Below are 23,571 nucleotides of genomic sequence, written 5' to 3'. Positions count from 1 at the left end.
ATAATACAGTTTTTTGAAATCACAATAAAATATACTAATTTAAAGGAGATAACTCACAGAGTCATTATTTTGTTGTGTGAAAATTTTAAAATCCTGAATCATAACAACCCATGTTGTAAGGTAAAGATTGAATAAACAGTGATGTAATTTCTTTTGTTTGTTTTCCAACTAACTTTAATATGGTTCACTGTTCTTAGGTTGTTGGCTGAAATAATGGTTCATTTTCCATTGAGTCAGGAAGAAATTACTTTAGCTGTTACACCATTGAAAGTTTGCTTTAAGAGCTATTTTGAGGATGAAATAGGTAAGAAGTCCCTTTTAATATGCTTTTGTAGATAATTTTGTGGCTAAGCCAATTAAAAATTACCCAGTAGGTTCAGAATTTTAAAAGTAATTTAATTGATATGTAAAAATCAGGTGTTCATTTTTGGAAAGGAAAGGAAATTCAAATTGGAAATTAAATTGGGCACTGTTTTTAAGTTGCTGTTGGGTCACTAGAAAGGAAACAAAATCAGTAGAAATGACTTTGGCAGTAGTGGGGGAAAGATTCAGTATGTTTTCTGTAACTTTTATGGCCCAAATTTACTTTGCGGATAAACTTAAATGTTCAAATCCTCCCCCCCCCCTTTTTTTTTCTTAAAGAAAGAAATAATTTTGGTCAAATTATAAGTCAAGTTATATAAGAAACTTTCTAGATGGACTGTGTGGAAAGAAAAAAAAAATGAAAGTACGTATGGACAGCTCTCCTAAAAGGTTTGCTAATGGGATAAAGAAGGTTAATAATGGTGTAATAGAATCAGGAATATGGAGATATCAAGAAAATGAGTCACTATCTTTTCAGCACAACAGCTGGATTTAAGCTGCTTAACCAAGTCCCAACCTGGAATGATTACTTGGTTGTTGAAGAAAAGAATAAGCACAAAGGAAGAAACCATATTTGTTTTAAAATGAGAAATTAGTAGAACCAAGGCTTCAATTGGCTGGATCAGAGTCAGTGCCCTTTTTTGGGCAGTGATTGAGAAGATTGGAAAATGAACACCAAGCTGGCAAGAATACTGCTTTCATTTGCATAAAACCACTTTGGAATAGGCCCAGTGCTGCCAGTTGGGATTTGAATGCATGTCATTGCTGACAAAAACTTACCTAGTATAAAGATCAAGGGGGTTATGCCCTGTCTGCTGCCTCATTTCCTTAGCTCATATCTTGACCCAGGCATCATGGGATCACAGATGCAGAGCTGAGAGAGACGGGGCCCTTTCATTGTAGAGAAGGGGGATGAAAGGCTCAGTCTTGCTCAAAGCCTTGAAAAAGGCCTGGAACTTTAATTCTGATCCTTTGACTACAAATCTGGGACCTGTTTTCACTGCTTCTTGACTATGGAGAATAACCCAAGTTCTTATTGGTTGTGTTAATATGTGTGTGTATGTATGTACATATGTATATATGTATGTACATATATATGTGTATGTATATAAGTATGTGTGTAGGTGTATGTATGTGTTTATGTATATATATGTGTTGATATATGTATATGTATGTATGTATGTACATATACATGTATTTTTTTTGATGGCACACCTCTTTTTTTTAATTAAATTTTTTCAATTATTTTTGATTTTCCTTCTCCCTGTTGTCTTTCCATGGTAAAGAAAAAGAAAAAGGAACTAGTAATTGCAACTTGTAGCTAGTGATTATTTTCCTGCAAAACAAATTTCTATATTGACAATGTTGAAAAATGCATTTCTCATTCTTCATATTTAATCCATCATCTTTCTGTCAGGAGGGGGATAACATTCATCAACATTGAATCTCAAGAATTATGATTGATCATGGTATAGATTAAAATTTTTGAATCTTTTAAAACTTTATAATGTTGATATGATAATATAATTTTTTCTAGTTCTGCTCATTTCATCTTGTATCAGTCTGTACAAGTCTTGCCAAGTTTCTCAAAAAAACTATCTTCATTTCTTTCAGCACAATGATATTCCACTTCATTCAAATACAACCATTGTTCAGCCATTCCTGTAAGGATGGGCATCCCCTAAATTTCCAGTTCTTTGCCATTACCAAAAAAACTCACAGCTCTACTTACTATGTAGGATTCTCACTTAAGTAAAAAAAAATAATTAATTTAGAATTATAAACTGTGATTCTGACATTTTTATAGAAGAGTAAAAATGTTGCTAATTCCCATGTACATCTAACAACTGGCCATTAATGGTTAGTTAGTACAATTTCAGATCAAATAGGGATTTTAACATGTAAGTTTACATTGCTTTTGTCATAGACTCATAGGATTTTAGACCTAGAAGGGACCTCAGAGATCATCTAGTCCAATTCTCTCATTATAAACAAAGGAATTTTACCTTATTGAAATGGAATTTGTCCAGCAACACATAGGAGGAGAGTTTGGTTTTGAACTTGGGTTTCCTGAGTCTTTTGTTGTAGGCATTTGAAAATGAAACTTGATTTCTGAAAGACTCTACTTATAGGAACAAGTAAAGATCCCTTGCATTACTGTGTTGTTTAAAGGTGAGTGTGTATGGTGAGGGAAGAGGGAATTGTTTTCTTCTGCTCAAGATTACTTTGGTAATCAAAAACATAAGATAGCCTCTTATAAAATATTTGTGAGGGAAGTATAGCTTAGAATTTGAATACATACAATTGTTATTTTGACTAAATCTTCCTAACTTATCTAAGGTCTTGAAAGCATAAATTAAACATTTATCTTTACTTTAAAAATTAAAGTATTCTCTTGTAAGGACTTAGCTGTTCTTAGATCAACTTAGAAAAGAACAATTATGTTTGAAGTAACAATTTCACTTTCCTGACATGGAATTGTGCAGAATGTCTTAAAATAAATATTGCTTATGCATTTTAAATTGAATGTTTACAATGTATTGCAAAATTTACATTGATTTAGTTTCCTTTACGGTTAAAGGGCATTTGAATATATTGTATAGTTCACAAAATGAGATCCGCAGAACTAGAAAGGAACTTACAGACCATTTAAACAATATTTTGTCAATATTAGATCCTTAATGTTTATTAATAAAATATATAATTAAAATATAAATTATATAATTACAAATTATATGGATTATAATAAAAATTATAATAAATGTTAGCTCTATTCTCTCATTTTACAGAGAAGAGAAAAGGCTCAGGGAGGTTAGCTGAATTGTCTAAAGTTACATAATACATAGTAAGACTGGGTTTGAGACCCCAAATCCAGTGCTTCTTTCCACGTTTACTGTAGGTCTTTTGCCCTCCTAATAAAACTAGTCTTATGTGTTACAAATTGGCATTGACTATACCATTATATTTGATGAATTTTTATTATGCAGAAATATAAACATATATAAAGTCTGCATTTACTCTTCTCATTCACAATTCAGGTCCCCAGAACTTGGATCTTCTGGTCCTTTGGGATTCCAGAGTATCTTTCTAATGTAGTCCCTGCTAGTGATCATCTCACATAGTTGTTATTAATTAGTCAGCGAGATTTAATTATTTTTAGAAAGGTGTATTTACTAAAGTAAAATAGTTGGTATTTTTAAGATCCCTTGGTTACCCTCAACCTGGTATAACCCGTCTGCTGAAATGGTTTATCAGATGTGCCTGCTGGGCATGCTACAGCTTCTTGGAGCCAAGACGAGAGTTATATAGATCAGGTGGACACCAAAAGTAGAAACTAGTCCTGTGAAGGACTCACCCTAGAGATATTGGTCTTTTCTTACTATTAGTATCTGACCTGTGGCATTCCAGACTCACATTGGTCTGATCAGCCACAGTCAGATACACTGTAACTCCACTCTAATATGGTGATGTTTTGATCCTCTTCAAGAATGAAGGACAACAATCAGCCAACCAATAGTTAGTGTAATTGGTATAACTCTTTCCCTCCAAAGTCTGTGATTGTACCACCAGTACAGAGTTCAGGGAAAAGTGGGTTCAAGCTTGGCAAGCATAAGTGGCACAGTAGTTCCTGGAAGTTCTTTTAATAGACTTATCAAGATTTTCTCCTTGGGTATGGTGTATTTTTTCTGGAATCTGTTCCCAGTTTGCCCTTGGTTCCCTGTGCAGAATCTGACAGAGTTGACAGAGTTTGTTCTGGGATGCTACTAGAATGCTGATGAGAAGATGGAAAGTCTAAAAGTTCTGGCCTTCCAAAGCTTGCATCATCCTCCTCGGGCCAGGGTGGAAGGAGAAGAAGCAAAGACTGGAACTGCCATATTCTCGTCTTCCTTTCCATGTAGATCCTTTTCAGGAGTGGCTCTCTTTCCTCTCCACCAGCAGGCACTTTGATATCTTGAACCCTCCATTAGTTCCTCATTTTATAATCTATAAAAGGCATGAGAAATAAACAACAACAATAATAATGACTAACGTTTATCTAACATTTACCATGTGCCAGGAACTTTAAAGCTAGTGTAAAGCTAAGTGTTGAACAACAAATATATATATATATATATATATATATATATATATATATATATATATATATGTGTGTGTGTGTGTGTGTGTGTGTGTGTGTGTGTGTGTGTATACACATAAATATGTATATATACACATATATACATATATGTGTGTATATATACATATATACATATATGTGTGTGTATATACATATATACATATATGTGTGTGTGTGTATATATATATACACATATATATATATTTGCTTTTTGCTGAGGCAATTGAAGTTAAGTGACTTGCCCAGGGCTATATTAAGTGTCTGAAACCAGATTTGAACCTCCTGACTTCACAATGATGCTCTATCCACTGCGCCACCTAGCTGTCCCTGAAACAAATATTCTTATTTATTCTCCAACAACCCCGAGAAGTAGAAGCTATTATTATGTCCATTTTAATGAGAAGGAAATTGAGTTATCCAAAGGTTGGCTTGCAACAGAGTCATACAGCATGTAAGTGTCTAAGGCTGGATTAGAACTCAGGCCTTCCTGGCCCAGCTCTCTATCTACTTTGCCATTTCATGGCTCCTATGTCTCTCAGCTACTCTGAACATATATCCTGTCAAAGCAAAGGGCTTGTTCACACCTAGTGAACAATCAAGATATGTCTTCATATGATAACTGTCTCAGGTAGAACACCCCTAACTCTGTGTAGGCTGAATTGCTTTATTTAATCAAGCTCCATTCTTACAATGAAACAGATAATTAGAGAATAGATGAAAAAGGACTTACTTTAATATCCTTTGCATTAGAAACTCATGGTGCATTAAAAGTTTTCATTTTTGAAAATCTCTATTTATAAGGAACTTTCCACCTGAATTCCTTAAAGTGCATGGCATTTGTCTAATCTCATCACTTACCTGATACCAATATTGGAGAGAGAATGTCATCAATTGCATAGCTTTGTTCAAAGTAAAACTTAAAAGTGGCCAATTAAAGTTCCTGAGAATACTTCAACAATCAGAGATTATGGATCTGACTTCTTTCATCCTTTCTTTTCTTAATGTTCAGATTTTGCCAAGGCTACGTACACTGAAATGCATCTTGATCCTGAGGAATTTGACTACTTTCAAGTTGGAGTTGACTCTGAAGTAACAGTTTGTCTTAAAGAATTTAGGGTAAAAACTCATATTTTCTTCACAGTAGAGTTTATAATTATTACTTCTACTTCATAGATGTCTAACCTTTTTTCTTTTAGGGACTGGTAGCATTTTCAGAAGCTACAGCTGCTCCTGTCTCTATTTATTTTGATCTTTCTGGAAAGTAAGTCCCTTATCATATTATTGAGTAGTAATGTATTAATTTATTACAAATTATAAAATTATAATTGATATATATATAATATCATACATAAAAATCTAATCTAATCAAAATGTATTAAATAAGTAATTTATTAATTGATGTATATTGTGATCAAAGCTTCTAGAATCTCACATTGAAAATAGTTAACCTAGAAACTGCATTCTGCTGACAGAGCACTGATTATCTTATACAAGGTAATTTTGTGTAATATCATTACTAGGCACTTATAAAGTTATATTTTTATTTTAAGATAAACCTTACCAACTGATTGTGGTGGTACACTCCCATAGTCACTGATGCTGAGGAGGCGGAGACTGATAGATTGCTTGAGCTTGGGATTTCTTAATTGTAGTAGGGTTAAAACTGAAGGGATGTCAAATTAAGTCTGGCACCAGTATATTGAGCTTTTAGAAATGGAGTGTCGCCAAGCTTCTTTATGAGGAGTCAACCAACCTCTGCCAGAAGAACAGAGAAGTTAAAGCTTCAGCTGATCTGCATTGAGATGAAGCTACTCTATTTCATCTGAGTTAATAACAACATCAACAATAAAATAAAATGAACCTTAGCATATAATTTCTAAATCAAAGATAACTGCAAGTTTTCTATTGTGTATTTAAGTGAAACAATTTATAAAATGAATCCGATAATAATAAACTATATGACTCAAATACATTAACTATTAAAAAACTAAAGCATGTTATAAAGGATTTTTAACGCAAACCTTGTGTTGTATCTTTTTATCTATGAATGGAGAAAAAAGATGTTTCTGCTTCTCTATTTCTATTCCAAAATTAAGTATCTCTCACTGTATTGCTAATTTCTGTGATTTATATGAGGATACAAATGTCACTTATGCTGTGATTTTACCTTTTTAGACCTGTGGCTTTCAACATTGATGAAATTATCTTAGAAGTCACTTTTGTTTTGGCTTCAATAGCTGATGTTCAAAGTATATCTTCTCAAAGTTCACTCCTTTCACAAAACCTGAAAAGGTAAAGATATTTCCTTTCTAAATGAGTAAAAAAAACCCCAAACCACTGCAACTTTATTCTGATATCATCAGTGACCTTCAATTAGAGAATAAGGGAAATATACATTATAAAATTGGAAATCTCTTCCAAGTTGGGAAAAAAAAGCTATAACAAGAACTAGTGAGACACTAGCCATACTCATAAAAGAAATTAATTGCATCTGATTCTATTCTCTCCTTTACCAAATATTTAATTAATTTGCCTGACTGACATTTGCTAGTCATTCAAAACTCATTTTTGCTTTGTATAGTTTTTTCTCCTCAATCAAGATTAAAACTTCACAAGTAGGTTCCAAAATTCCTTGTATTAAGCTCTCCTCAGAAATATAGGGACAGTCATGTATCTCTATTGCATTATAATCCAAATTTATATAATCAGTTTGGTTTACTTAGAAAATCAGTTGGAAGAGGACTTTACTTGATTCTTGGCATTCAGCAATTGGCTATATATTATTTCTTGTATAAAATGTACTAGAAATGAATAACTACAATTATTAAATCTAATGCTATTAAATGCCATTTTGCTTTTCTTTCTCAATCCATGGGACATATTTCAAAGTAACCATTTTTTTTATTCCTTATTAATACTCTAGGCCAAATCTGATAAAGTCAAAGTTAAACATTGAAGGCAAGATGACACACACAGAGAAGGAGCCAATCATAGTCAAAGCAGCATCCAAGAGACCCTTATGCAATAAGAGACAGATTGCCACCAATGAATTAAAAAGTTTTAGTATTCCTGCGGTGAAAAGAGTGGACACACACATTGCCAAAACAGAAAACTACCTTAGTGTCATGAGAGAGATGATGCCAAAGACTCAAGTCTATAATAAGGTAAAGGGAAATTATTGGAAGCGTGTCTCAATAATTTAAAAAAAAATTTCATTGAGAAGCTCAGGAAAAAAAATTACCTGCCCAAAGTAAGGAACAAAGAAGTATTTATTAAAGCACTTATGTTCTAGGTTCTTAGCTATGGTTTCGAAAATAAACAAAAAGACAAGAGTTTATATTCTGCCCTCAAAGAGTTTATATTCTAATGAGTGAAGACAACACCTAAAAGGGAGCTGAAAAGGGGATGCTTGTGGGGATGAAGGTTTTTGGTGCTAGGGCACAGTTTTGAGTTTTAAGGGAAGTCAAAAGTAGGAGGACTTTGAATTATGAGTCAGGAGATCAGAGTTCCATTTTTTATTATTAATTTTTATCATCCTTTTTAAAATTTTGAGTTTTAAGTTCTTTCCTTTCTTTCTACCTCTCTCTCACTGAGAAAGAAAACAATATGATATCATTTATTACCTTTGAAGTCATGTAAAACATATTTCCATATTAGCTATATTGCGCAAAAAAAATAAGAAAAGCACACTTCAACTTGCATTCAGAGTACATCAGTTATCTCTCTAAAGGTAGATAGCATTTTTTCATCATGAATCCTTTGGAATTATCTTGGATTACTGTATTGGTCACAGTGTGACCAAGCCTTTTATTTTAATAATAGCTTTTGATTTTCAAAATATATGCGAAGATAGTTTTCAATATTCAGCATTTCAACATTCACCCTTGCGAGGGTGAGTCATCTGCATCCAAAAAGAGGTCTGTGGGGATTGGATGCGGATTACAACATAGTATTTTCACTCTTTTTCTCGTTTGCTTATATTTTGTTTTCTTTCTCATTTTTTTCCTTTTTAATCTGATTTTTCTTGTTCAGCATGATAAATGTGGAAATATGTATAGAAGAATTGCACACATTTAACATATATTGGATTACTTGACATCTGGGGATGTGAAGGGAGTGAAAAAATTTGGAACAAAGGTTTTTCAAGGGTGAATGTTGAAAATTATCCATGCAGGGGCAACTAGGTGGCGCAGAGGATAGAGCACCAGCCCTGAATTCAGGAGGACCCAAGTTCAAATCTGGTCTCAGACACTTCCTACCTGTGTGACCCTGGGCAAGTCACTTAACCCCAGCCTCAAAAAAAAAAAAGAAAAAAAGAAAGAAAATTATCCATGCACATGTTTTGAAAATAAAAAAAGCTTCAATTAAAAAAAAAGAAAATTTCCTTGAAGGAAAACTTTATCCCATCTTAGCCTGACCAGTGTCAGACTTCACAGTGATAAGTCCAAATTAATTAGGTTTTATATGTTGCTCATTACAATTTTAACATAACAGAATATATTAATTTTAAATACTGTAGGAGATCTGAAGGGGAAAAAAGTAGGTTAGGATATGAATCAATGAAACATTAAACATTCTTGTGTTGTTAATTGTAAAAATTTATAGCATCTTTTATTTTATATGAGGTTTCCTTTTCCTCCCCCAAAATGCAGTTAAGTCAGTTCTGTTGATTACTTGGTCAGATAATTTTATTATTGGAACCATTTCAGTAGATTTATGGTTTTATTCAATGTATGAATGAAACAAACTTTTAATAAGTGCCTATTATGTGCAAGTTTGTACTAGATATTTCCTTCTTCCCTGATACAGCATGTTATCCCGTGTAAGAAAGAGTAAATAAAAGAGTACCTCATAGAGCAATTTGGAACTATGCCCAAAGGGCTATAAAACTGTGCATACCCTTTGATCCAGCAATGCCACTGCTTTTTGTGGTGGCAAGAATTGGAAAATGAATAGATGCCCATTATATGGGAATGGCTGAATAAGTTATGGTATGTGAAAGTAATGGGAAATTATTGTTTTGTAAAAAATAATGAACTGATAATTGTGAAATAGTTATAGCAGCTTAATATATATTGGATTACTTGCTGTCTAGAGGAGGGGGATGGGGAAAGAGAGGGAGAAAAAAATTCATAAGCTCAAATGTCAAAAATGCATGTTTTGAAAATAAAAAGCTTTAAAAATGATGAACAAGCTGATTTTAGAAAGGCCTGGAAAGAGTTTTACACAAACTGATGCTGAGTGAAACAAGTAGAATCAGGAAGACATTGTATACAGTAAGAGCATGATTGTGCAATGATCAACTATGAAGGACCTGGTTCTTCTCAGTGGTTCGGTGATCTAAGACAATCCTAATAAATTTTGGATAGAAAATGCCATTTGTATCCAGAAAAAGAACTATGGAGATTGAATGTAAATCAACACATGCTATGTCAATTTTTTTTCCTGCTTTTTTTCTCCCATGGTTTTTTCCTTTTGGTCTGATTTTTCTCTCCCAACATGATTCATAAAGAAATGTGTATTTTAAAAGTTAATATACATGTATAACCAGAAAAATAAAACAAATTAAAAAGTATATCATGGTCATCAAATTGGAAAAGATGATATGAGAAAAACAACAAATATTAGAGGAGCTGTGGGAAAACTAAAGCACAAATGTACTGTTGGTAGATGTCACAGATCTATGGCACAATCATTCTGGAAAGCAATTAAATAGCAAAAGTTACTAAATCTGCATGTCCTGTGACTCAGGGATAACACCCTAGGTATATGTCAGAAAGCAAATAAAAAGGAGAAGACTATATATGTACAAATATATTTATAGCAGATCTTCCTGGAGCAGCAAAAAATGGAAATTAAGGGGATGCTCTCCTAATGAAAAATGGCTAAACAATACATGGTATATGAATGTAATGGAATGTTTGTGACATAAGAAGGGATGAAATGAAAAGTTTCAAAAGAAACTGGGAATGTATATCTGAACTAATACAGAATGAAGCTAGAAGGACCAAGAGAATAATTTAAACAATTACATTATAAAGAAAAATAATTTTAAAAGACTTTAGAATTATGATCAGTACAATGATAACCATAATCTAGAGGATCAAAGCTAAAACACATTCCCCATCTCCTACCAGAGAAGTGATGGACTCCAAAAGAAGAATAAGACACATTTTTAGATATGGCCAATGAGGGAATTTGCTTCACTACAGTTTTTTTTTTTTTTTTTTTTTTTGCTATTTTATTTTTGTTCACTAGAATTTTCTTTTTTCTAACATGAAAGTTTGAGGGATTTTTAGAGAAAAAAAACTAAACAATCCACTGAGAAACTGTAATATTTCATGCCCCAAATCCACTACTCTGAAATGAAGGGAAAAGAAATGCATTTTTTTTTAGCTCTTCCCTAGAACTAGGATTGATCATTATAATTTAGCTGCATTCAACTTGTGGTTATTTACAATGTTGTAGTTACTGTGAATAATGTTTTCCTGGTTCTATCTACTTCACTCGTATCAGTTCATACAAGTCTTTAGGTGCATCTCTGATTTTATGCTTTTTATTTCCTGTAACAAGGAATACTTCACCATATTCGGTGCTCAGGTTTGTTCATCTATTTCCCAATTTATGAGTCCCTATCTCCAGATTTTTGCTACTATAAAAGGACTGCTAATGAACATACTTATGTATATAAAACCTTCACACACACACACACACACACACACACACACACACACACACACACACACAAAATCTCCTCGGCATATATAATTCACAATGAGATCTCTGGGTCAAAAGGGATGGACATTGAAATTGAGATAAATCAAAATTTACAATTTTGATTACGTAGAGATAGAGATGTTCAATGAGTCATAGCCATATGGCATCTCCAATGTTACTCTATTGTCTATTGGTGACATCAAACTGATCCAAGCCCCTCAAAGACTATTCCAGCTAAGTACAAGCTCTAGCAGATCTCATCTTGGTGTAAAGCTGCAAACAAATCCCAGTGACAGATTGTGATTTCTTTTTGTTTGAGGGCCAGTCTTGATACATTCAGGCATGCTTACACCAGATTGGCTGCCGCATTGGCCATATCCATACCAAAGACTACCTTACAAAAGGGTTCTTTTGTACAGCCTTTACAACACTGGTATTTAAAAGATGTGTGAGGTTATGAGCAACACCATCTTACAAATAGGGAAGACTAGTGGAGGAGAAAAGGAGTGTGAGCAAAATTTGTCATGAGATTCAAGAAGCCAGTTCATCCTAAGAGCATTTGCAGATGCAGCTAAGAGAATAAACACAAGACAAAGGAGATTTGTTTGCCAGCATCCCTATCCCAATAGTAACAATCAGTCCACATTAGGCATTGAAACAGTGGCTGCTGGATAACATATCATAGCATGCTGCCAAAATGTGGCATTTACCAGATCTATGAAAAACAATCTGGCTACTAGAATGATACATTATTCTTTATAAACTACCAGGAGACAAATCTTCACATTACAGACACAAATGCTAAAATCTTGAGAATTCAACCCATAAAATATTTTAGGACTGGAGCATACTTACTCCTTACTGTTGCTCACAGCCTTCCAGACATGATACTGATCCACAAAAATTTTAGAATACGGCTTTGAGATTATAGACCTCTTAAAATCTTCAAACTCTATGGAATGGAAAGCTTTTAATATGTAAAGACTTAGTAGTAGATATTAAAACCATGTAGAAACAGGTCAAAGAACCTATGATCTCTATTTATTTATGATCCTGTTATTAGAGATGTTCCAAAATGTTTTCAGTGAATCTGCTGAAAATGAGCTTACATTGCAATACTCAGTTTTTAAAAAAAGCAATCATTTTATCTATTTGTTTAAAAGTCCACAGATTATTAGATTTAAAAGAATAATAATTGGCTAGCAGCTTCTCCTCAGACTATTTCTATCTGGCCCTTATAAAACTGAGAACAAATTAACAACATTAATATTCACAGATCATCACAGATCTCACTAATGTCAAGAAGACTATGGCTGAATTAGGCAAGAAACTTGCCAGAATCCTGAATTTGGGTTCTATAGGAATAATTAATTTAAAATAATTAGTATCTCTAAAATATCAACTTTAACATACATTTTCAGATTTGTAGAATGGGCTGTTATCATTCAGTCATTTAAGTTGTATCTGACTCTTAGTGACCCCATGGACTATACCAGCCCTTCGTACCAGCACACCAGGCCCTTCTATCTTCCACTATTTGCCAGAGTCTGTCCAAGTTCATATTCATTGCTTCCATGATACTCTATCCATCTCATTCTTTGCCATCCCCTTTTCCTTTTGCCCTCATTTCCCCCCCTCAACATCTGGGTCTTTTCCAATGTATCCTGTCTTCTCATGTAGCCAAAGTATTTAAACTTCAGCTACAGTATTTGACCTTCCAGTCTGGATTAATTTCCTTAAGTATTGACTGATTTGATCTCCTTGCTTTCCAAGGGACTCTCAAACGTCTTCTCTAACACCACAATTTGAAAGTGTCAATTCTATGGTGCTCAGCATTCCTTATAGTTTTTTTTTTTTTTTGTTTGCTGTGGCAGTTGGGGTTAAGTGACTTACCCAGGCTCATACAGCCAGGAAGTGTTAAGTGTCTGAGGCCAGATTTGAACTCAGGTCCTCATGATTCCAGGCCTGGTGCTCTATCCATTGTGGCACTTAGCTGCCCCTATAATACAACTTTTACATCCATATACATTGCTGTTGGGAAAAAACCATAGCTTTGACTATGCAGACCTTAGTTGGTAACATGATGTCTCTGCTTTTCAGTATGCTATCCAGGTTTTCTTTACCTTTTCTACCAAGAAGCAACAGTCTTAATTTCATGGCTGCAGTTACTGTCTACAGTGATCTTTGAGCTTAAGAATATGAAATATAACATTGCTTCTATTTCTTTTCTCTCTGTTTTTTAGGAATTGATGAGACCAAGATCTTAGGGGCTTTTTCATGTTAAGCTACAAGCCGGATTTTACACTCTCTTCTTTCACTCTCATAGAGAAGTTTTTTAAATTTTTTCTGCCTTTAGTGATATTGTTTACATATCTGAGACTGTTGATATTTCTGCTAGCAACCTTAATTCAGGCTTTTGATTCATGTTCTATGTTTGATTCGTGTTCTATTGAATCTAACGGCTGCTTCTTGGCCCACAAAAAGGTTCCTTAGGATACAAGTCAGATGACCTGGTACTCCCATCCCTTTGATGACTTGCCATTTTCTTGTCATAGTCAAAGACTTCAGTGTAGTCAGTAAAGCAGAAGTAGATGTTTTTATGTAACTCTCTTGCTTTCTTCATAATCCAACGAATGTTGGCAATTTAGTCTTTAGTTCCTCTGCCTCTTTAAAAACCAGCCTGGGGGCAGCTAGGTGGTACAGTGGATAGAGCACCAGCCCTGAAGTCAGGAGGACCTGAATTCAAATCTGCCCTCAGACACTTAACACTTCCTAGCTGTGTGACCTTGGACAAATCACTACAATTGCCTCAGCAAAAAAATTAATTAATTAATTAAAAAATAAAAACCAACCTGCACTTCCAATAATTCTTTTTTTAAAATTAATTTTTATAATTATAACATTTTATTTGACAGTACATATGCATAGGTAATTTTTTTTTTTTTTTACAACATTATCCCTTGTACTCCCTTCTGTTCCGAGTTTTTCCCCTCCTTCCCTCCACCCCCTCCCCTAGATGGCAGGCATTCCCATACATATTAAATATCTTATAGTATATCCTAGGTACAATATATATGTGCAGAACTGAATTTTGTTGTTGTTGTTGCAAAGGAAGAATTGTATTTGCAAGGTAAAAATAATCTGGGAAGAGAAACAAAACAAAACAAAACAAACAAACAAAAAAACCCCAATGCTCTCAGTTTACACTCCTTTCCCAGTATTCCTTTTCTGGATGTAGCTGATTCTGTCCATCATTGATCAATTGGAATTGGATTAACTCTTCTCTATGTTAAAGATATCCACTTCCATCAGAATACATCCTCATACAGTATCATTGTTGAAGTGTATAATGATCCCCTAGTTCTGCTCATTTCACTCAGCATCAGTTGATGTAAGTCTCTCCAAGTCTCTTTGTATTCCTCCAGTTGGTTATTTCTTACAGAATAATAATATTCCATAACATTCATATACCATAATTTACCCAACCATTCTCCAATTGATGGACATCCATTCATTTTCCAGTTTCTAGCCACTATGAAAAGAGCTGCCACAAACATTTTGGCACATACAGGTCCCTTTCCCTTCTTTAATATTTCTTTGGGATATAAGCTCAGTAGTAGCACTGCTGGATCAAAGGGTATGCACATTTTGATAACTTTTTGGGCATAATTCCAGATTGCTCTCCAGAATGGTTGGATTCTTTCACAACTGCACCAACAATGTATTAGTGTCCCTGTTTTCCCACATCCCCTCCAACATTCATCATTATTTGTTCCTGTCATCTTAGCCAATCTGACAGGTGTGTAATGATATCTCAGAGTTGTCTTAATTTGCATTTCTCTGATCAGTAGTGATTTGGAACACTCTTTCATATGAGGGGAAATAGTTTTAATTTCATCATCTGAAAATTGTCTCTTCATATCCTTTGACCATTTATCAATTGGAGAATGGCTTTTTTTCACTTCCGATAATTCTTGATTTACATGTTACTGAAGCCTATCTTGCACAATCTAAAACATAACTTTGCTGGCATGTAAAATGACTGCAATGGTTTGTTAATTTGAACATTCTTTGGCATTCCCCTTCTTTAGTATCAGGATATAAATTGATATTTTCCAATCTAGCAGCCACTGTTGAGTTTTCCAAATTTTCTGGCATGTTGAATACAGTACTTCCTTCTCCACCTCATTTTACAGATGAGAAACTGAGGCAAATAGGGTTAAGTGACTTGCCCAGAGTCATACAGCTAGTAAGTGTCTGAGGTCAGATCTGAACTTGAGAAGATGAGTTGACTTGTAGGCTCAGCAAGCACTCTATCCATTGAACCACCTAGCTGCCAATAAAAACTTACACAACATATTTTAAAGAATAGATCTATGTTGATATCTTCCATCTTACCTATATTTCCCTTTGTGTCTTCCCCAAATCTTGGCCCCAAATAGCTATTTCTTATAACAAAGAATACTTTTTAGAAATTTATTTATTTTGTTTTATTTTAAGTTCTGCACTGTCTTCCTGCCTCCATCTTACCCCATACTAGAGAAGGCCATCATTTGATATAAATATATGTAAAACTATATTATGCATATTTCTTTCTCTGAAGGTAGATGGCATTTTCCCTCATAGGCCCTTCATAATTGACTTGAGTATTTATAAATCTCAGAATAACTTGTTTGTTCACAATTATTCTTCGAGCAATATAGCTGTTATTGTATATAATATTCTCTTGGTTCTTCTTATTTTGTTCTTTATTATTTAATGTCTTTCCATTTCTTCCTAAAATCAGCTTATCATTTCTTATAGCACAGTAGTGTTCCATAACAATCATACAGCACAATTTGTTTAGCCATTGCCCAATTGGTAGGCATCTCCTCAATTTCTAGTTCTTTGCAACAAATTATGAGAAGAGAAAAAAGTCAGCAAGAACAATCAATATAATGAAAACAATCTGATAAGATATTGCAGTGTTTCATACCTCTTGATGATCATCTCTAAAAAAAGAGTAGGGAGGATGTATCTCCTCACTTTTCTTCTTAGGGGTCACAATTGGTTTTTATTAACCTGCTTACTTTGCAACATTAATTGTTCATTGTTTTGCCAAGTGTCCCTTTGGTTATAAGATTGGCATCTGTGAATTATCTTTACGGGTATTGTCATTTTATTATATGGCATGATCCAGCCATTAACGCTATATGTTCTGCTATACAGATAGTGCATTAAAATTATTTTGAATGGTTTGTCCTTTCTATTATTGCCTTTTGGATTTTATTATTATATTGAAATGTTATTGATTTTTGAAGTTTCATGTGGTGGTGGGCAACTTTGCTAAAGTACTGATTTTCTCAACTTAGCTCCTTTGCTGATTCTTTAGGATTTTCTAAGTAAATCAACTTGTTATTGGCAAATAGGGATAGTATTAATGCTTCTTTTCCCCATTTCATACCTTTTTTGTTTTATTAAAATTTCTAATAGTTCTAGAATTATCTCAAATAAGAGTAGGGAAAAGGAGCATCCTTACTTTGTTCTTGTTTGGAAAGTTTCTAGTGTTCCCCCATTATGTATAGTTCTTGCTTTTAGTTTTAAAGAACATAAATTCTTTTTAAAAAGGATCCCTCTATACCTATACTTTTTGGGCCTAGATAGCAAGATATTACAGTGGATAGAGTGTTCGATTTGAAATCAGAAAGATCTGAGTTCAATTTAGCCCCAGATACTTCCTAGATGTGTGATTCTGGGTCATTTAACGGCTTTTGTCTTCATTTTCCAGAACTATTATGTCTCAAATGAGATAATATTAGTAAAGTTCTTAGTGCTTACTAATATTATCTCATTTGAGACTTATAACAATGCTTAGTGCATTGCTTGGTATTTAGTTCAGTTCAGTAGTTTTGAGTTGGGTCAAACTCCATGACCTCATTTGGAATTTTCTTGGCGGAGATAATGGAGTAGCTTGTCATTTCCTTTTCCAGCTTATTTTACAGAGGAGTAAACTGAGGCAAACTGTGACATGACTTGCCCAGGGTTACACAGCAAGTAAATGTTTGAGACTAGATTTGAACTCAGGAAAATAAGCCTTCCTGATTCCAGGCCTGGTGTTCTACTTTATCATCTAGCTGCCCCTTGTGGGCAATATAAAAATAATTATTTTATTTCTTTTTCTTCTTCCCTTTTTAGTGCATAAGTGAATATTGAACTTTGTCAAAGGTTGTTTTTATTAAAATGATCATATTGTCTTGTTTGGTTTTGTTTTTAATGTGATTATGTTGTTTGCTTTTCTAATGATGAACCATCTTGGAATCAATCTGATTTAATCATAATGATGGATTTAAAAAACTTTGTTGTAATATTTTTGTCAAGATTTATTTAAAATTTTTGAATATTTGTCTCATAGATGGCATTTGATAGAATGTTTTTTTTTATTTTTGAGAATAATTTGTGTATCATTTATTGATTTTTATTTTAAAGTTTGATAGAATTGTCTAGTAGATTTCATATAGAAAGCAGGAGTTTCTTCTTCCATTACAGATCTCTATTTGGTGTTCTGTTAGCTTAGGTATTTTGTATTTTTGAAAGTCACCTTCTATTTCTATAATCTTCCATTCTCAGTTTATGTAACTTAAATGTCCAGAAACATTCTTGTCCTGCATATTTAGGTTATATAAGTGTCTCTCTGTCAGGAGGGGAGTCACTTTTTTTTCTAATTCTTCCTTTGGACTCTTGCTTTGTCATTGCAATGTTTAGAGTTCCTATGTCCTTCTAATTTGTTCATTTTTATGTTGTTGCAGCATAAATTATATTCTTGGTTCTGTTCACTTTACTGAATCAGTTCATTTAAGTCTTCCCAGGTTTCCCTGAAGTAACTCCCTTCATTTCTTATAGTGTGATAGTCTATTATATTCCAATACCATAATTTGTTTAGCCATTTACCATTTGATTCCCATTTCCCCCTTACTTGCCTGTTCTTTGCCATTAAAAAGAACTGTAATATATGAATATCTTTTCTCTTTCTTTCGTCTCTTTGGGATATATAGCTCATTATATTATTACTGAGTCAAAGGATATACACAGCTTTTTTTTTTTAATAACTCTTAAAGAATAGCTCCAAATTTCATTCCAGAATGGATATTACCAGTTCATAGCTCCATGTGCTTGTATTTCTGTAGCCCTTCCAACATTTGTCATGAAAGGAGAAATGCTTTTACATTGGAAATGACAAATAAAAATGTTTAGTAGGGAGTTGACACCTAAGAAAAGTAAAGAGAAAAAACTTCAATATCCTTGATGGATTTAAGTCCTATGGCTGGACATGCTGACATCCTGTCAAATTTCCTTGCTTCACAAGGCATTAACCCCCCAATTTTCAAAATCTTCACCTTCATTTTAACTATACAGAGGGATGGGCATCACCTTGATCTCATTATCACGGTACAAATGTTCTATTTCTTTAATCCGCAACTGAATTTTCTCTAACCACAACTTCCCAATCTTCCAATTTTTCATGTTTCATCTTTCTTAAACCTATTTTCTGACCTTGCTATAACTTTGTCATTACATTTCCATTCAAGTTCTGCCTTCAATTTCTACAATTTCTTCAATTTCTTTGATTCCCTTGCCTCTTTGTACTATGAGTAAACTATGCTTGAGGGTTTGAAAAGGATTAGTAGGACTGGTAAAACAACTCCAATTATTCACCTTTTCATTTCCTGTACTTGTGCTGCTAAATATTTCCTGGAGGACATCATATAACCATGCTAACTTGGTCCACTATAAATTTATACTCCCACTACTGTGAGCAAATCCTTTTATTTTCTTCTGCTTGATTTTCTATCACATTCTTTTCTCAAATCAGCCTTTGCTCCCTTTTCCTCTCAGTCAATGATCTCCACTCATACTTCACTGAAACAATTCAGGCCATCTCTTCCTCCTCCCTCTCCGTCCCAATCCAAAATCACCTCAATACCCTCCCATCTTGGAGAATGAGATGCCAAAACTTTTTGGTCTCTGCCAATACTAATCTCTCTATTTGTGCTCTTGATCCCATCCCTCTGTCTCTCTTTTTGGGCCTTGCCCCTTCAAATCATTTTTCTTTCTACCTAATTTTCAGTCTCTCCTCATCTACTAGTTTCTTCTCTGCTACCCACAAACATGCCTCCTTTCTTCATCTTCAAAAGATCTTTATTAACCCTAACAAACTCATAAGCTATCATCCTATAATTCTCTTCCCTTTCATGGTCAAATTAATAGGAAAAAATTTCTTTTCTGACTTTCCCACATCATAACTCTTTCAGTTTGCCTACAGTCCACACCACTTAACTGAAATGAGGTTTTTATGGCTGAACCCAAAGACCTTTTTTCAGTCCACATCCACCTTGTTCTCAAAGCAGTATTTGATTCTCTTAACCACCCCCTTGCTTATGGATTCTTTTTCTGGTTTTTTTGACATTGTTTGTCATAGGTTTCTTTCTACATAATAAGATTCTTCTTTGTCTCTTTTTAAAAAAATTAATTTTATAATTATAACATTTTTTTTGACAGTACATATGCATGGGTAATTTTTTACAACATTATCCCTTGTACTCCCTTCTGTTCTGAATTTTCCCCTCCTTCCCTTCACCACCTCCCTTAGATGGCTGGCATTCCTATACATATTAAATATGTTATAGTATATCCTAGATACAATATATGTGTGCAGAACTGAATTTTTTTTTCTTGCAAAGGAAGAATTGGATTCAGAAGGTAAAAATAACCTGGGAAGAAAAACAAAAATGCAAACAGTTTACACTCATTTCCCAGTGTTCCTCTCTGGGTATAGCTGATTCTGTCCACCATTGATCAGTTGGAACTGAATTAGATCTCTTTGTTGAAGATATCCACTTCCATCAGAATACATACTCATACAGTATTGTTGTTGAAGTGTATAATGATCTCCTGGTTCTGCTCATTTCACTCAGCATCATTTCATGTAAGTCTCTCCAAGCTTCTCCTGCTGGTCATTTCATACAGAACAATAATATTCTATAACATTCATATACCATAGTTTACTCAACCATTCTCCAATTGATGGGCATACATTCATTTTCCAGTTTCTGGCCATTACTAAAAGGGCTGCCACATTTTGGCACATACAGGTCCCTTTCCTTTCTTTTGTATTTCTTTGGGAAATAAGCCCAGTAGTAGCACTGCTGGGTCAAAGGGTATGCACAGTTTGATCACTTTTTGGGCATAATTCCAGATTGCTCTCCAGAATGGCCGGATTCTTTCACAACTCCACCAACAATGCATCAGTGTCCCAGTTTTCCCACAGTCCTTCCAACATTCATCGTTATTTGTTCCTGTCATCTTAGCCAATCTGACAGGTGTATAATGATATCTCAGAGTTGTCTTAATTTGCATTTCCCTGATCAATAGTGATTTGGAACACTCATATGAGTGGAAATTGTTTCAATTTCATCATCTGAAAATTGTCTGTTCATATCCTTTGATCATTTATCAAGTAGAGAATGGCTTGATTTCTTATAAATTAAAGTCAATTCTCTGTATATTTTGGAGATGAGGTCTTTATCAGAACCTTTAACTGTAAAAATGTTTTCCCAATTTTTTTGTTTTCCCTCCTAATCTTGTTTGCATTAGTTTTGTTTGTACGAAAGCTTTTTAATTTGATGTAATCAAAATTTTCTATTTTGTGATCAATAATGATCTCTAGTTCTCCTTTGGTCACAAATTCCTTCCTCCTCTACAAGTCTGAGAGGTAAACTATCCTTTGTTCCTCTAATTTATTTATGATCTCATTCTTTATGCCTAAATCATGGACCCATTTTGATCTTATGTGGTGTTAAGTGTGGGTCCATGCCTAGTTTCTGCCATATTAATTTCCAGTTTTCCCAGCAGTTTTTGTCAAATAATGAATTCTTATCCCAAAAGTTGGGATTTTTGGGTTTGCCAAACACTAGATTGCTATTTTTATTCACTATCTTGCCCTGTGAACCTAACCTATTTCACTGATCAACTAGTCTATTTCTTAGCCAATACCAAATGGTTTTGCTTTATAATATAGATCAGGTACAGCTAGGCCTTCATTTGATTATTTTTTTTTTCATTAATTCCCTTGAAATATAGATCAGGTATAGCTAGGCCTTCATTTGATTTTTTTTTTCATTAATTCCCTTGAAATTCTCGACCTTTTGTTCTTTCAGATGAATTTTGTTGTTATTTTTTCTAGGTCATTAAAATAGTTTCTTGGGAGTCTGATTGGTATAGCACTAAATAAATAGATTAGTTTAGGGAGTATTGTCATCTTTATTATATTCCCTCAGCCTATATTTTTCCAATTATTTAAATCTGACTTTATTTTTGTGGCAAGTGTTTTGTAATTTTGCTCATATAATTCCTGACTTTCCTTTGGTAGATAGATTCCCAAATATTTTATACTATCGACAGTTATTTTGAATGGAATTTCTCTTTGTATCTCTTGCTGTTGGATTTTGTTGGTAAAGTATAAAAATGCTGAGGATATATGCGGATTTATTTTGTATCCTGCAACTTTGCTAAAGTTATGAATTATTTCTAATAGCTTTTTAGCAGAATCTTTGGGGTTCTCTAAATATACCATTATATCATCTGTAAAGACTTCTTTGTCTCGTTCATAAGATTATGAAGTATGCTGCCTTTGTCTGGAATTAGGACTCTGTCCTGGGCTTCCTTCTCTCTTTTTAAATCAAAATTTTAATTCTGATTTTTGGTTTTGATTCTAAACATAAGAAATATAACAAGATTTCCATAACAAAGTAAAATAGGAAAAAAGAGAATTGCACCTGAAATGCAGATCTATTATATATAATTTGTAGTTCCTTTCAAATATTCAACAATTGTGAAATTTTTCCTCTTCTTTCCCCTCAGCCTCATCCTATAGATGGTTACCATTAGACACAAGCCCCTTTTAAATTAATGTAATGAAAATTATCTGTTTTATTTCTCACAATGCTCTTTCATTCACATCCATAAGTCTCGATAGCTTATATGTTCTATGTGGTTCAATTTTCTTGTAATATCTCCCTTTACATCTAGGTCATATATATCCATATATTTATCTATGTATGTCTACACACATGTATGTCTATATGTATCGGTGTATGTGTGTGTGTGTGTGTGTGTGTGTGTGTGTGTGTGTGTGTGTTTGTGAGTTATTCCTCAGGATGTAAACAGGACCTTTGTAGTTAATTTGTACATAGTTATAATAGAATAACTTGGTCGCTCAAAATTATTCTTAAACAATATTGCTGTTACTGTATACAGTGTTCCCTTGGCTCTTCTCATTTTGCTCTTCATTATTTTGTTCAAGTTTTTTCATGTTCTTTTAAAATCACAGAACTCATCATTTCTTATAGCAGAGTAATACTCCATCACAAACAATTTGTTCAGCTATTCCCCAATTGACAATTGACTGCAATTTTCAGTTCTTTGTCACTACAAAGACAGCTGTTATAAATATTTTAGAACACATAGATTCTCTTCTTTTTCCTTCTAATCATCTTGGAAAACAGATTTAATAGGTCAAAGGATATATACAGCTTTATAACTCTTTTGGTATAATTTCTGATTCTTCTCTAAAATGGTTGGATCAGCTCACAGAGCCACCAACAATGAATTAAGGTTCCCCTTTTTCCACATCCTCTCTAACATTTATCACTTTCTCCTTCTGTCATCTGATAGGTGTAAAACAATATTTAAAGGTTGTTTTAATTTTCATCTCTCTAATCAATGATGATTTAGAGCATTTTTATATGATTATAAATTATTTTGATTTTTTAATGGAAAAGTACCTGTTCATATCCTTTGACCATTTAGATTTAATATTTTTTTATCTCATTTTAAAATGTGTTTCTTGTAAGCAGCATATTGACAAATTCTAATTTTTAACTCATTCTGTAATCCATTTCCATTTTATGGGTGAGTTTATCCCATTCACATTCAAAGTTACAATTACTATTTGTGTATTTCCTTCCATTCTATTTTTCTTTATTGTTTTTTTCAGTCTTTTTGCCCTGTACCTCCCTAATCCACATTTTGTTAAAAGAATTCCTCCCTTATAATCTCTCCTTACTTTTTTATTCCTTATTCTATTCATCTTTAAGAATCTTTCCCTTTTCTTCTCCTCTTAACCTCCTAAATGTTGTACGTATTACCTACTAAACTCCCTTATCTTGTTCCCTCCCCTTTTTATTTCTTTATAAATTTAGAAATATTTTTATACCTTTCTAGATGTATATGTTGTTTCCTCTTTAACCCAGATCTGAGGAGAGTAAGGTATTTAGCACTACCAGTCCTCTAACCCTGTTTCCTCTGTATCAATTTTTCCCCTCTCACACCTTGTATGA

General features: G+C 33.6%; 1 protein-coding gene across 2 annotated transcripts in view; it reads left to right on the top strand.

Annotated features, from left to right (window-relative positions):
* The window catches only part of RAD9B (RAD9 checkpoint clamp component B), a 45,752-nt gene that overhangs the window by 18,525 nt on the left and 3,656 nt on the right, over positions 1–23,571 (top strand). The window contains exons 6-10 of one of the 2 annotated variants that reach the window (XM_074297508.1): positions 198–304; positions 5,490–5,596; positions 5,677–5,741; positions 6,656–6,772; positions 7,404–7,644. In XM_074297508.1, the coding sequence (XP_074153609.1) occupies positions 198–304; positions 5,490–5,596; positions 5,677–5,741; positions 6,656–6,772; positions 7,404–7,644 (637 nt within the window). The remainder of the gene's footprint in view (positions 1–197; positions 305–5,489; positions 5,597–5,676; positions 5,742–6,655; positions 6,773–7,403; positions 7,645–23,571) is intronic. The other variant, XM_074297516.1, reaches the window with a different exon arrangement.

Source organism: Sminthopsis crassicaudata, chromosome 1 (genome assembly GCF_048593235.1).
Source record: "Sminthopsis crassicaudata isolate SCR6 chromosome 1, ASM4859323v1, whole genome shotgun sequence".
NCBI classification, from domain to species: Eukaryota; Metazoa; Chordata; class Mammalia; order Dasyuromorphia; family Dasyuridae; genus Sminthopsis; species Sminthopsis crassicaudata.
This window is presented reverse-complemented; position numbering and strand designations above follow the sequence as displayed.